The sequence below is a fragment of the Bos javanicus genome, chromosome 6, assembly GCF_032452875.1.
Source record: "Bos javanicus breed banteng chromosome 6, ARS-OSU_banteng_1.0, whole genome shotgun sequence".
Taxonomy (NCBI): Eukaryota; Metazoa; Chordata; class Mammalia; order Artiodactyla; family Bovidae; genus Bos; species Bos javanicus.
The window spans coordinates 98,484,596-98,500,716 of record NC_083873.1 but is presented as its reverse complement, the minus strand read 5'-3'; the positions used below and the strand labels follow the sequence as shown (position 1 = coordinate 98,500,716).

The 16,121-nt window shown below is 37.7% G+C and overlaps 1 protein-coding gene across 5 annotated transcripts in view; it reads left to right on the top strand.

Moving 5' to 3' along the window:
* Positions 1 to 70: 70 nt before the first annotated feature.
* Positions 71 to 16,121, top strand: part of HELQ (helicase, POLQ like) — a 40,922-nt gene continuing 24,871 nt past the window's right edge. The window contains exons 1-8 of one of the 5 annotated variants that reach the window (XM_061420670.1): positions 71 to 433; positions 1,377 to 2,094; positions 5,837 to 6,015; positions 6,862 to 7,062; positions 7,486 to 7,558; positions 9,751 to 9,848; positions 11,008 to 11,106; positions 12,675 to 12,820. In XM_061420670.1, coding sequence (XP_061276654.1) covers positions 248 to 433; positions 1,377 to 2,094; positions 5,837 to 6,015; positions 6,862 to 7,062; positions 7,486 to 7,558; positions 9,751 to 9,848; positions 11,008 to 11,106; positions 12,675 to 12,820 — 1,700 coding nt within the window. In that variant the 5' untranslated portion in view covers positions 71 to 247. Of the gene's footprint in view, positions 434 to 1,376; positions 2,095 to 2,888; positions 3,000 to 5,836; positions 6,016 to 6,861; positions 7,063 to 7,485; positions 7,559 to 9,750; positions 9,862 to 11,007; positions 11,107 to 12,674; positions 12,821 to 16,121 lie in introns of those variants that run through there. The other 4 variants (XM_061420669.1, XM_061420668.1, XM_061420671.1 and 1 more) reach the window with 4 other exon arrangements.

The window sequence follows — 16,121 nt, the reverse complement described above, 5'->3', positions numbered from 1 at the left end:
CCCGCCCCCCACCGCTTGGCGAGCCGCCAGCCCAGCACACTTAACGATTGGAGGAGGAGAGGGCGGGCTCCCAGGTTGGTGCCTCCGCTTCCGGTCTCAAAGCGGTCCTTCCCCAAGGTGGATGGAGAGGGGATCGCAGCTTCCACCTGTTGCTACCCTCCCCTTGTTGCTGCACTTACCCCTCCACTAGGGGGTTGGCGGCTGGGTCACGGGAAAAGAAGTTGGGGCTGGACTCTCAGGCCCTGCCATGGACGAAGGTGGTTCCCGCATCCGCAGGCGGGTGTCCGTCCGCAAAAGAAACCGTCCTAGTCTAGAGAGCGTTTTTGCCGCCTCCCCCGCGACAGAGCTTAAACACAGCGATGAAGAGAAGGACGACGAGGAGATGGTGGCCGGGAGCCGGCGGCGGAAAACCGTGGACGTGCAGCCGGTCGAGGTACAGCCCCATCACCTCTCAGATGATGAGAGTTCCTCGTTCTATTTCCCACCTTTGAAGTGATGATATATACCCAGGTCCCCACTGCGCATGCTCACTGAAAGGCGGGACCCTTGAAACTCCCGAGTTTGTCTCAGGTGCAAGCAATTGACAGGTCATCTACTAGCCTTCTTGGGCTTATTACTTCATCTTTGTTATCGCTGTTAATCCTCACTGTTAGCCCCCGTAGATATATATAATTGTGAAACATAGACCTTGAGACTTAAAAGGAATGGCATGACACGAAGTCCTATACTTTCTATACTTCCAAGTTTTTGCTTCTCCTTGTACTCAAAGTACCCAGACCTGTTATGGGCTTTGTTAAGCTATTTGCTTTATCCAGGTTTTACAACAGAAATTAGACCGAGAAGTTAAGAAATCTTGTGTTCTTAATCCCTTCACTATGTTGCTACCCCCAAATTAACCCCCAAATTATATCTCTTCTGTTTATAGACTGTCCCAAGTCAGACTTTCCATTTCAGTTCTATTCTAAGAACAATCTTCTTGGAGTGCCCAGTGACACAAGCATGATTTTATTGCAGGCCAGTGTCTGCAGATGGGACGGGAAACAGTACTGTGATTATCAGAAACTCCTAGTGAGATAATATCCTTCCCAGTAGATGGCCGTCGGTCTTGCTACCATTTTAAAGGATTTAACGGTCGCTTAAGAATTAGGATCCCAGCATCCCTAGGAGTGCAGTTGATGTCAGTCACTTAATGTCTCTGGGCCTCTGTATCTCCATCTGTAAAATGGGACAATAGTATCTATTTTATAGGATTATTTACATTTAGGTTTGTGATCCGTATGTGACCATACAATTATATACCTAAGAGAGCTTTCAGCTGAAACTTTTATTCTTAATGAAGCTGGACTCCACGATAAATCTTTTCGTTTTCTTTCCAGATTATTGACAGTGAAGAGGACATGTTTGGTGACTATGATAGTTTTGCTGAGAACTCTTTTTTAGCTCAAGTTGATGACTTGGAACAAAAGTATTTGCAACTTCCTGAACATAGGAACCATGCTACAGACCATGCCAATGAAGATCTTTGTTCAGAAAGTGATAAACATAACATGCTCAACGTTACTGTTGTAGGTGACTGTACAGAATTAAATATAGGTGACCACACAAAGAACCAGAGCAGGCATGAAGATGTCTCTATTGAACCTGAAGCTGATATTTTGTATGATGTACCTTCTTCTCAGGTTTTATTCTTTGAAAATTTGCATAACTCTTCCAGTGATTTGGGTGGTCCATCTACTGAAGAAAAAGATTGGAACTCATCCTTTCCTAAGACTGTGAATGAGGAATTGCCCGTTAATAGCAGAGAGCAGCCCCAGCAGACTGTTGAATCCTCTTCTAAAATCAGAACTAGTTCAGATGCAAATAGGAGAAAAAGTCTGAAAGATCATCTAAAAAGTACCATGACTGGAAATGCCAAAGCCCAAACACCAATATTTTCTAGGACTAAACAGCTCAAAGAGACTCTCCTATCTGAAGAAATTAATGTTGCTAAGAAAACAATTGAGTCATCATCAGATGACCTTGGTCCTTTTTATTCATTACCCAGCAAAGTGAGAGATCTTTATGTTCAGTTCAAGGGAATTGAAAAATTATATGGTAATGTTTTTTGCTAGAATTAAAAAAGATTTACCCTCATTACCATAATATTGGTGCAAATCAGTAGAAAAAATATGCATCCATGGTCCTATTTCTCACCTTAAATCAAAAACTCAGTCCTCTCAGCTTTCCATCCATATCCTGCTGCTATTGAACTTCTTTTCTTCCCTTCGTGGCCACACTCCTCCAACCTGTTATTCTTGCTGTCTCCTTTTCCTCACCTCAGATAATTCCCAGCCCATTCTGCCTCTGGGTTCTGTGTTGTCCCTTATTATATAATGACTGGAGTGTAAACCCAGTGAGACTTTAGTTCTTCCCTGACTTCTCAGTTTCTTACCTAACGTGACTGACCAGACCCTTCCTGAAACACCCATTTCTTGGCATTCCACTCCTGGCTTTTTTTTTTTTTTTCTAATTAGACTGGCTGCTCCTCAGTCTTCTTAGCTTCCTTGGCTGACTGTTACTTTGCTACCAAAACGTAGTTGCTGAAATTCCTTTGACTACTCATATGTCTTGAGTGAGTCAGTATTGATATCATGAATTAAAAATAAACATCTTTAAAGACAGCTTAAATTATGGTTTAAATGCAGAGAAATAGTAGTAATAATAGCTGATTTGTAACATTTTTTCAAAAACCCTGGCTCCTTGCATATTTTCAAGTATGTGTCATTTTAGACAAAGAAGGGATACTTGCTGCCATCCTGAAAGAGCATGCTATCAACAAATCGCTTCATAATTACTTCTGAAACTCCTAAGTAACATGAACCACCTGAAAACATAGGTTCTTATCTCAGGGGGAAGACATTGAGGTTGGAGAAGTAGGACTACAGGAAACAAAGTCTAATACAAGGCTTTGCAAGAGTCTAACAAACTAAATTGTGAGGTTTGCAGTTCAAGAGCTAAAGGTGTGTATTGTCCTTGAAGTAGATGTTACTTTTATGCCCTCTATTTTTTTTTCCCAGCACCTTGTTCTGTTTCATCTGCATCTCCTACCCTCAGGACAAGACTCTTACCTAACTCATCTTTTTCTTTTTTTAAGATTTTTTTAAATTTATTTATCTTTGGCTGCACTGGGTCTTCATTGCTGAGCACGGCTGTCTCTAGTTGCAGTGAGCTGGGGCTACTCCCTAGTTGCGGTGTGCAGGCTTCTCACTGCAGTGGTTTCTCTTGTTGCAGAGCACAGGCTCTAGGGCCCACGGGCTCTAGAGCACAGGCTCAGTAGTTGTGCACATGGACTTAGTTGTCGCACGACATGTGGGATCTTGGGGATTGTGCACCTGATGATGAGTTCTGGCCCTGTCACTTAACCACTGGTTTTGTACTCTGAGCCTTAGTTCCTTAAAAAGGGATGATAATTTTTTTGCCAGTTATGTTGTGTCAAGAACTTGCCAAGTTGGACTTTAGTTGTGACTGCTTTAAAGTAAGAACTTTAGTAAATAATTTTTAAAATCTCAATATTGGTAAATCTGATGACGATACGACCAATTTAAAGCATGAATATGTGTGTTACTTTTCATTGAGCTAAAACAGTGCTTCTCAAAGTGCAGTTCCTAACTGCAGCATCAGCATCACCTGGAAATCTGTTGCAATACACATTCCCAAGTCCCACCCCAGCCCTCCTGAGTCAGCACCTTGGGCTGGGATCTGGCATTCTGCTCGGATAAGCCCTCCTGATCCTGATGTGCAGAAAGTTTGAGAGCTCCTGAGCTAGAGAACATCAGCCTTAAACAGTACTGTTGTTTTTGCCTTTTAGGCATAGAATTACATTCTTAGTATTTTATAAAAATATTGGGAACTAAATTAATGTAATTTTTTTTTAGTATGTGAAGATAAATGTTATTTCTAAATATTTATTATTTTGGTCATTTTATACTTTAAAACTCTTGAGTTGGATAAAATGTGGACGTGTAGTTTAACATAAACATCTGCAGTTTGATAACTAATGGGTGATACTAGCCTAAAGTATTTTCTAATATTTAGGTATTAAATATTCAATGTATTTAAATATTTCTGAAAAATTTTTTATCAAAGCATAGTTGATTTACAGCATTATAGCAGCTTGTGGAAAAACCAAAATGAACTTTGCAGCCTCCTCAACATATTAGTTTTCAGGTATACATCATAGTGATTCAATATTGTTATAGGTTATATACTCCATTTAAAGTTATTACAAAATAATGGCTATTATTTCCCCGTACTGTAAAATCCTGAAATACTTTTAAAGTAAAAAATACATAATCATTTGCATATATTTCAGGCTGCAAATAATTAGTTCATATGCTTGTGTAATCATTCAGTCTATACCCTGTTATTGGCTCTTTGTTATATAAACAATGCTCTGGTGAACATCTTGCACACAACCTTTACACATGTACTTGCTTTTTATTTCAGTCAGTGTAGGGTTCTGTAAGCAATACTGCTAGATCGAAGGCAGCATGCAGTTTTATGTTTGTTGCTGATTGCTTCCCCAAAAGACTAGCAGTTTATACTTTCATCAACCATACACAGAAGTGCCTGTTTCTTCCTGCTCTAGTCAACTCTATTTTACATGTGGGGGGCTTTTTGTTTAGGTAGTTATTTAATGCTTTTTATTGGTTTATTTCTTTTGCCAAGCTTGATAGGTAACAGTAGAGCATCTTTCTGTGTATTCATAAACCATCTGCGTTTCTCTATACTGTGAAATGTCTTATCATATCTTTTGCCCATTTTTCTAGAGGTAAATATAATGCACATTTTGAAGACTTTTGATGGTCCACATTGTCCACTTTTCCTACAAAGTACTTATACTAGTTTTCACATTTTGTTTTGGATCTAATATAATCCTTTTCATGAATTCCACCTTGCTAACTTGTGGAAACTAGATTTTGTTGTTTAGTCACAGTCATGTCTGACTCTTGCAACTCTGTGGACTATAGCTCGCCGGGCTCCTCTGTCCATGGAATTTCCCAGGCAAGAGTACTGGAGTGAGTTGCCATTTCCTTCTCCACGGGATCTTCCCATCTCAGGGATCAAACCCATGTCTCTTTGTGTCTTCTACATTGACAGGTGGATTCTTTACCACTGAGCCACCAGGGAAACCTTAGATGTCATGGTTAATAACCCTAGTCTTTAATGGTTTAAGCAATCTCATCAATTTAAGGATTTTTTTTTTTTTTTTTTTGGCTACACCAGATCTTATCCCCTCATCAGGGATCAAACTCAGTCCCCTTGCACTGGGAGTGTGGAATCTTAACCACTGGGCCACCAGGGAAGTCCCTCTCATCGGTTTAAAATAGTATTCAGACCATTCAAACCAGCACCCTGTGAAAGCTGGTCTAAGTTTGTGTAAATTCTTTTTTTTTTTTCCCTCTTGGCTCTGTTTCTCTGTTGGGTGAATGAGGAAGGGAAGCTTACACGATGTCCTTACCGAATATAAGAGAAAGACCTTAGAATTCACACAGATTCTTGAAATGCCCCTTAGCCCCTCTGATGTCCCAGGCAGTACCTCTTGTCCAGCAGGCCTACATGCCTGGTGGCATCTTAGACCTCAGTCTGCAGCTGGCAATTGGATAAACTAGTTGCCCACCCCACCAACCAGGCCTGAACGAGTATACACACCATGCATTGTAGATTTTTTATATTTATATATAGTTACATTTATTACTATGAGAAGATGCTACACAGGGTAGGATTTGACTTTTTTCTTCTTAGAAAACTTTGTAGAAGGGAAAAATAAGGCTTCTTCTTTTTTTCAATTCCACAGAATGGCAACATACTTGCTTAACATTGAAATCTGTGCAAGAAAGAAAAAATTTAATATATTCCTTGCCAACAAGTGGTGGAAAAACCCTCGTGGCTGAGATTTTAATGCTACAAGAACTACTATGCCGGCGAAGAGATGTTTTAATGATCCTACCATATGTGGCAATTGTTCAAGAAAAGGTGTGATTTTTTTTAAAGAAAATGGTATTTGTTAATGTTATTTTGATGTTCAGATATGAAAACTAGAATAAATGTAATAATTTTTTATTGACTGAGAAGAAGTAGCCTTATTGATGGAGAATTGTTTTTAGGATATGCAGAAGCAGTGTGGTGTAGTTACTAAAAATCTCTTCTAATACTAATTACTTGTGTAAGAAAGAGTTTTTTTCTCCCCCTAAACTTGTGAATTAAACTCCATTTCAAATGTCCTACTGATATTTTAGCATGCTTTTTCAAGCAGAAACTAACCAAGTATTCTATCAAAATAAATGAGTTATTCTGATGTTTTTTAATATCAGAAAAGACAATTAAAATTTATTTTTTACATTTATTACATAGTTTAAAAATGGCATTTTCAAGGGTCAATACATTATGACATTTCTTAGATGTATATGTTTTAAGTGTAACCTTATTCCCATTGATTTATATTAAACACTATTTTGCGGCTGCTGCTGCTGCTAAGTCGCTTCAGTCGTGTCCGACTCTGTGCGACCCCAGAAACGGCAGCCCATCAGGCTCCACCGTCCCTGGGATTCTCCAGGCAAGAACACTGGAGTGGGTTGCCATTGCCTTCTCCATTGTGTGAAAGTGAAAGTGAAGTCGCTCAGTCGTGTCCGACTCTTAGCGACCCCGTAGACTGCAGCCTACCAGGCTCCTCCATCCATGGGATTTTCTAGGCAAGAGTACTGGAGTGGCTTGCCATTGCCTTCTCTGAAACACTATTTTAGATTTTTTTAAATCCCTGTGCACATTTAATAATTAGAGTTCTTATTTATCTGACTTTTTTTGTTTATTTTAATGTTCTAGATTTCAGGTTTGTCAAGTTTTGGTATAGAACTGGGTTTCTTTGTTGAGGAATACGCTGGAAGCAAAGGAAAATTTCCTCCAATTAAAAGAAGGGAAAAGAAATCATTATATATTGCCACTATTGAAAAAGGACATAGTCTGGTGAACTCCTTGATTGAAACTGGAAGAATTAGCAGTCTGGGTCTGGTTGTTGTAGATGAGGTTGGTTACTATGTTTGTTGATTTATTAACATTTTTATTATACTAACACTTATTATGTGTATCTGTTTGATACCTTATGAGGATGAGTATTTTAGTATGTAGATAGTATGTATATGAAGGCATTTCATGCTTGGTAATCTTAAATTCAGTTTTTTGTCAGTTGTTTCTTGAAGAGTGAATATATGTCCATATGTTCAGTTTTATGGTAGTACTGATGAATTCCTGATCCCAGGACATTGTCCTAGGGATAACTTCAATAACTTAAAATATCAGTGAAATAATGTATATGTACTCTAGTTGGTACATAACTAAAATGCTTGAGTTATAAAGCATATACTGCTTCTTCATTTCATCAAATATATGCTTGTTTTATATAGGTATTATATGCAGATTTACTTTTATCCTTTTTTTTTAATCTCGAAGTTGCACATGATTGGTGAAGGAACCCGTGGGGCTATACTGGAAATGACTCTGGCCAAAATCCTCTACACCAGCAGTAAGTTTTTTTCCAGATGTGGTCACTAGTTGATTTATAATCAAGAGACCTATGAAAGACTTAATCCTATCACTAGCTAGATTATGTAACCTAAAGTAAGATGCTTAAGCTTTCTGTCTTAGTTTTCTATTTCTAAAATAAGTTTATACATTTTTGTTGGATGCATGAGTAGAATCATGAAGATAAATGAAGTTAGCATTTGAAGATGTCCCCATCAGTATCCTCCACTTACTAGCTGTGTGTGCTTAGGCATGTGACTTAACCGCCCTTTCCTCATCTGTAAAATGCGCACAATAATGGTACCAACATGATGGAATTGTAAGAATTACATGAGGTAACACATGTGACCAACACATTCAGCCATGCTCAGACAGAGCACAGTGGAGGTTTGCTGCTGTTGCCAGCATCAGTATCATGTAGAACAATGTCTGTAAATAGTCACTTTAAGGAGCTATTTTGCAACATCAGATAGTCTCTAAATGTATATGAAATATTTATTCTAAATGTCTTCTCTATTTTTATATACTATTGCAATAGCTTATTATGTATTATAATAGTTTATAGAAAATTATTAATCATAAAGGTCAGATTTTAAGAATTATTTTTAAAATTCTGATAACAGTGGTATTTAGGCAGATTGTAGCACTTTATAATCATTGATTAAAAAATGTTTACTGAGTACCCACTGCATGTCAGGCCCTATTTTAAGTGCTAGGGATGTAGCAGTGAATAAAACAAAGTCCCTGCCTTTATCAAACCTATATTTTAATGAAAGTGAACAGATAATAAGCAGATAAACAAGAAAACTGTGTGTCAGATAGTGACAAAATATAAAGCAGAGGAAGAAAGGAGAATGATCATCTACTTGTCACATCCAGTGTACACTGATAGTTCTTGTCTTAATTTCTTTTCAATATTTGAGTATTCATCATTCTTTTTTCCTTTGGGTGCTGAAACACCATTCTCTCTTCGTTTCCCTATTGTCTTTCTGTAAGACCAATCATGTGTTAACACTGAGAGGTAGAACAGCGTAATGGCTAAGGGCAGACTCTGCAGCTGGATTCAAATCCTAGCTCACTTTAACTTTGTATGTGACCTTGGGCAGGTACAGTATATAGTATAGTAACTGTGCCTCTTTTTCCTTGTGCATCAAAAATGGAGGATAGTAATAGAACCTTTCTCACTGACTTGCTGTGGAGACAGTGTGAGTCAGTCTTTGTAAAGCATCTCGCATAGTACCTGCACATAATGGACATGTGTTTGCTATACACTTATGTACACTGCTGCTGTGTACTTATGTGTATACTATGTACACTGCTGCTGTGTACTTATATGTATACTATGTACACTGCTGCTGGGTACTGACATGAATACTTATGTATACTGCTGCTGTGTACTTATGTACACTACTACTCTGTACTTATGTGTATACTTATGTACACTGCTGCTGTATACTTACGTACACTGATGCTGTGTACTTACATGTATACTTATGTACACTGCTGCTATATACTTATTTATGTAAGTATACTGATACATATTTATGTGTCTTTCTGTCACCAATGCCTTGCACTTAATAGATATTTGAACAAAAGGGCTCTCTTCAGTTTCTCCTTTTGTTCTCCTTTGTGACATTACTTGCTAAGTGTGTTCATTGTATACATTGGTGTTACCATAGATTCATCCCTTGTTTCCTTCTTCATACAGTTTCTGCTAATTCTCATCCATACTCATGACTTCAAAGTCTTCCTGTGTTCTGATGGCTCCCAATTTGTGTGACCAGCTTATACCTCTCTTCTGAGTAATATCATCTGAGTAATATCATCTGCCAGATTAATCGTCTGGTTTTATAGAGTTGATTGTTGAACAACACAAGTTTGAATTGCATGGGTTCACTTGTAAGTGGGTTTTTTCAGTAATAAGTGCTGCAGTACCACAGGACCTGTGGTTGGTTGAATCCAGAAATGCAGAACTGAAGATAAGGAAGGCCGGGTACAGGTTTTACATGGATTTTCAACTGTACAGAGGGGTGGTATCCCTAACCCTCATTTAGTTCACGGTCAACTGTTTGTCTTACCTGCCCCCTCTTTCGCACATCACTCTGGAAAAATTACAAACATAAAAAGGTTGCTAAAATTACTGTTATGATATACTAAATAACACATTTTTCTCAATACTTTTTTTTTTTTTAGAAACGACTCAAATTATTGGTATGAGTGCAACGTTAAACAATGTTGAAGACCTACAAAAGTTCCTGCAAGCAGAATATTACACCAGTCAGTTTAGACCCGTATGTACCTAAGGTTTGATTTGTTATCTGTCATTTTTGCTACATATCGTATTTGTAGCAAACGTACTATATAAAAATTCTGAGAATGATGAACGCGCATAATGCCACTCACTGTGTCTAAATGCTAACAAGTCTGTATGGAGGGAGCATACACTGTAGGGTCAGGGAGCTTGGCCAAGATGGGTGCCTAGCTCACGGACCTTCAGTGAATAGTTACTGAATGAAAATTTTCAGACCCATTCTGCTTTTCCACTTTATATTCTGTAAGGTAAATTTTTTCATCTGGTGAGAATTTAGTGATTCACGTTTTGAATTATTAACACATAAATAAGTTTATCTTAAAAATTAAAAGTTTTGATAGTTATAATGCTTTTTTAAAATAAATTAAGACCTCACATGGATATAAATTTAAATTCCCCAATAACAGTATTCCCAAAAGGCTTGAAGAAAATAAGTACATGTTATTCATAGTTATTTGAAAGAAGCTTATAATGTACATGTACTCCGTAGTCTCTGTGTCTAAATAGGTTTTCAGAAAATAATTGTTTAAAATCACAAAATTTTATCTTTAAATTTGGTGTTTTTACATTTGCACCAAATGTGAGAATTTTCACGAGATAGTTCCTGACCTTAGTTGTCAAGTTAGATGGCGTTCTGTGGGTGGCTGTGTGGTACAGCGGATAGTACACTGAGCTTCTCAATGCTATTTTTTTAAAAATTCAGTACGCTCTATTTACAAACTTCTTTTGTCTACAGATACTTAAGTTGAAAATAATTTGGTGGTATTCACATTAAAACTGGTGACTAATAAAGTTTTAAGTCTGGAGGAGTAACACAAATAACTCCTTAATAAAAGATAAGAGTGTGAATACTTGGCTCAGCTTTACTTCCTCTTGTGACAAATACAAGTGTCTGATTTTCCTTTTAGATATGTGGCTATTTAATTCAAAAGTATTTCCTCAAGGATAGTAATCCCTATTTTGATTTAAAAGGAAAAAGAAACTTAAATGGGAAAGAAATAAATTTAAGTTGAAGCATTCTGCATACCTTAGGAAAGCTAAACTTTTTGTACTGTTTTATAACATATTTTACAAAATTTGAAACTCTAGAAAAAGGAATTTGTATATGATATTAATTGCAAATGTCCTTTTAATTCAAGGTTGAATTAAAAGAATATCTGAAAATAAATGACACAATATATGAAGTTGACAGCAGAGCTGAGAATGGCATGACTTTTTCACGCCTCCTTAATTACAAGGTAACCTTGATAATCCCTGATGGTGATGTTCCTAGACTTTGTGCCCAGCTGCCCTGGCACACCACAAGGAGTCACATGGGTACCATGGGAAAGTTTAGGTATTTCAGAGAAAAAAAGCTGATGCTGGACATCTGTTGGACACCATACAAATGACTGGTTCAAGACAGTTTCCAATGTCAATATTAGATCATACTACATTCCTCCCTAGGATAGTATATCTTTGTGAAGTTGGTGACTTTTTTTTTCTTTTTTTTGCACTTACTGTAAGCAAATACCATGTGAAAATCAATATGGAACAGGAAATGAGGGTTTCATGGTTTGAAAGACTGCAGGGCCCAGGTGTGCATACTTCTCATTTAGTGGGTTATGATAGTTATTTAAGAATGAAATGAAAATTTTTTTTTCAACTGACATTTGTTGTTATTCAGATGTCTACTTATTTGTGAAGAAATGCATACTTGTTGTTTGGACCTGACTACCTAATAATCAAACTGTTAGGTACTTCTTTTGACCTTGGGGCTCCATGGACCAAGAAAGCTTGGAGACCTTTCCCATAAATGTTTATTCATTCAGCAGCAACAGTAATACAAGAAGAAATATTTGTGGGCTCTATAGCTCAGATACTGGCGTATGAAAATATGGATGTCTACTGTGCTAATGTCTACTGTGCTAATGTTCTGTGGTTTTCATGGAGGACATTTAAAAGGGGAGAAAGAAATTTTACATCAGTTTTATTATTCCATGAAGGTATATTGGGCTTCCCTGGTGGCTCAGTGGTAAAGAATCCCCCTGCCAATGCAGGAGACAGGGGTTTGATCCCTGGGTCAGGAAGACCCCCTGGAGAAAGAAATGGCAACCCACTCCAGTATTCTTGCCTGGGAAATCCCATGGACACAGGACCCTAGCGGGCTACAGCCCATGGGGTTGCAAAAGAGTCAGACACGACTGAGCAACTAAACAATAACATAAAGGAATATTATAATTATAATAATTAGGTATATTAGGTATAAAGGTATAATTATAATAATATATATTATTCTAAATCTGTATCTTAATTAGTTTTCAGTAAAGTTAAAGTGAGGAGATTTTAAATAACTTTACATTTTTCTTTGTTCTTTGAGTTATTTATGTCTGTTTGATAAATATATTTTGTATTTCTGAAAACATATCCTATGGTATGATTGAATATGTTTTTGAAAACCGTTAGCAATAGCAAGAGGTTTAACTTATTTATGCAGTTCTTTGACTATTATTAGGATCAATTTGTGTTTCTCTCTGTGGACTTTTTCTGCTTTGGTGAAGATGGGCGGGCCATAGAGTTATTAATACAATTTATTATTTTCACTTCCTTTATTTAAAATTAAATGCACCTAACAAAACCCTAATAACAAAAGTGGGACTTAACATTTTGCTCTGTAATATAAGTTGCATCTTTTTTTAAAAATGGTCATATTTATTAAATGAGAAGTTCAAAGTTATGGTTGATTTACTTACCTTTCAGAGCACACTGGTAAAGTGAAAGGCTTTCATGGTTGCTAACTACCTTGTTCCTAAATCTTGTTGTGCAGTATTCCGATACTCTGAAAAAGATGGATCCTGATCACTTGGTAGCACTGGTGACAGAAGTTATTCCCAGTTATTCCTGCTTAGTTTTTTGTCCCACTAAGAAGAACTGTGAAAACGTAGCAGAAATGATATGCAAAAGTTTAAGCAAGTATGTTAATCTTTTAAAAATATTCTGTTTCATTTTTATCATGATCTACATGCCTGTATTCTGTTTATTTAACTAGCACTGATTACTTTTTGCAGACATTATGCTAAGTTATTATACTAGATTCTAAAGGTCCTGGCCTTGAGGGAAAAGAGCTGAACTGTGAAATTCACAGATGTGAAATGGCCAGAGAAAAAGTCTAAGGCTACATGTAGAGAATGCTGACTAATACAGCAGCTTGGCTCCACAGTGAGTCACCTTGAGGCCTTTTTAAAATCTCAGCGCCCAAGCTACCTCCAAGACAAATCAGAATATTTGGGAGTGGGACCTAGGTACTACTCTTCTGTAAAGCTTCTAAGCAAGTGCAACATACAGCTGAGGTCAACCCCTGGCCTATGTCATCAGAGGACTAATCAATAATCACTGTAGGGATGAAGGCCTGTGTGATCAGTGTTACAGTCACTCAGTCGTGTCTGACTCTTTGCGACCCCATGGTCTGTCCATGGAATTCAAGCCAGAATACTGGAGTGGGTTGCCATTCCCTTCTCCAGGGGATCTTCCCAACCCAGGGATCAAACCCAGGTCTCCTGCATTGCAGGCAGATTCTTTACCATCTGAGCTACCAGGGAAGCCCCATGTGATCAGAGGACTAATCAATAATCACTGTAGGGATGAAGGGCTATGTGATCAGAGGACTTACCAGTGTAGGGATTAATCGTATCTTTAGCTTAACTTTCTCTGTAATTAAATACTGTAGCCTTTGTTTTCTTAGTAAGCTTTGCACTTGGATTGTGTGGACATTGGAATTGAATTTGCTAAATAATAAAGAAATGTACTGCTTTGTAATTGTATAATATCTTAGCACTGACTCTGTTATAGAGGTAAGTATAAAATGACCTTAAGTATGAGCAGTTTTAGTTTTTTCTGTACCTTTTTGTCCCACGTGTTGTTTTAGCATATTTTTCAGATTTCTTATGGGCCCCTGAGCTGGTGCTATGTGACTACACACAGATCAGTACCCTGGATTCTCACCCAGCCCTCCTCCACTTGCCCCCACAATCCCAATGTCGTGGATTGGCCTAATACAGAGTTAAACTCATTGGCTAGCACAAAGATGCCGATGTTTGGGATAAAGTCAAGGAGTGTTTCCCATTTCAGTAAAAGAGTCTGACTTTAAAATGATGATGTAGAGTATAAAAACCTAAGGAAATTAAATTATCATTGAAGGATGCTCAGTGAGTCATTTGTTTTCTTAGAATAAGGTAATATAGTCCTGACTAAGTGATGGGGAAATTTAAAGACAGACTTTTGACTGTGTGAAATGAGATTAATTGTTGGTCAAGTCATACCCTTGACTTATTTTGCTTTTCAGGGGTAATAGTTTATTTGGGTCATAAATGTTGATGTTTAATATTGACATACTGATTTGGTTCCCCGGAACCTTTAGTTAGTGAATTGTAATGGACCCTTGATACTTTTGTAAAGAGATAGGACTTAACTCTTTCTGAAGGAAAATTTCCTCTAAAATACATTTTCCATATTACTTGCTGCTTTCTTAAGGTAAATGTCCTGAGTATACTCAGCAGAGGCCACAGGACTGGAAAAGGCCAGTTTTCATTCTAGTCCCAAAAAAGGGCACTGCCAAAGAATGCTCAAACTACTGCACATAGCACTCATTTCACATGCTAGCAAAATAATGCTCAAAATCCTTAGAAAATTCCAGAAAAATACCTACTTCTGCTTCATTGACTACACTAAAGCCTTTAACTGTGTAGATCACAACAAACTGTGGGAAATTCTTAAGGAGATGGGAATACCACCTTACCTGCTTCCTGAGAAATCTGTATGCACATCAAGAAGCAACAGTTAGAACTGGACATGGAACAACGGCTTGGTTCAAAATTGGGAAAGAAGTACATTAAGGCTGTATATTATCACCCTGCTTATTTAACATCTATGCAGAGTACATCATGAGAAACGCTGGGCTAGATGAAGCACAAGCTGGAATCAAGATTGCCGGGAGAAATATCAATAACCTCAGATATGCAGATGACACCACCCTTATGGCAGAAAGTGAAGAGGAATTAAAGAGCCTCTTGATGAAGGTGAAAGAGGAGAGTGAAAAAGCTGGCTTAAAACTCAACATTTAAAAAATGAAGATCATGCCATCTGGTCTCATCACTTCATGGAAAATAAATGGGGAAAGAATGGAAACAGTGACATACTTTATTTTCTTGGGCTCCAGAATCACGGTGGATGGTGACTGCAGCCTTGAAATGAAAAGATGCTCCTTGGAAGAAAAGCAATGATAAATCTAGACAGCATATTAAAAAGCAGAGAAATTACTTTGCCTACAAAGGTCCATATAGTGCTGTGGTTTTTCCATTAGTCATGTATGGATGTGAGCTGGACCATTAAGAAGGCTAAGTGCTGAAGAATTGATGCCTTTGAACTGTGGTGCTGGAGAAGACTCTTGAGATTCTCTTGGACTGCAAGGAGATCAAACCAGTCAATCCTAAAGAAAATCAACTCAGAATGTTCATTGGAAGGACTGATGCTGAAGCTGAAGCTCCAGTACTTTGGCCACCTGATCCAAAGAGCCAACACATTGGAAAAGACCCTGATGCTGGGAAAGATTGAAGACAAGAGGAGAAGGGGACAACAGAGGACGAGATGGTTGGATGGCATCATTGACTCAATGGACGTGAGTTTGAACAAGCTGTGGGAGTTGGTGAAGAACAGGGAAGCCTGGCGTTCTGCAGTCCATGGGGTCGCAAAGTTAGACACGACTGTGCAACTGAACAACAAACAATAAAATAGTTTAGCTCCCATCTTGGTGGCTGTTAACTAAAATGTTGTCATATTTAGAGCATACTTTTTTCTGTTTTTCTGTAATTTATACATAGATGAATATAATCTAGGGCTAAATGGTTTCTGATCTCAGTAGTATCTTCGAAAGATAATTTCTTGAAAGTCATGGAGTATCAGCCCTTAATTAATTTGCCTCCTAATCATAACTTTCACAGGAAGCAGGTACAGTGCAATCTCCTAGAATATGCTTATTATGTGTGTTTAAGTGCAAAGACTAAAGCAGAGTTTTCCCCAAGTGATTGTGTCAACCTCAAGGAAAATTATATTTTTTATGGCTGTTAGTGCTTTGGACTTCTAAGTCAAGAATGTCTTTTAAACACTATTTCCTGACAATGGCCAAAGCTCTGATTGTATTACTTTCCCTAAAAGTCTCCCTAATAGTGATACCACAGTGCTTCTTAGCCTAGATTCATGCTAAAATCGGACCCAGTTT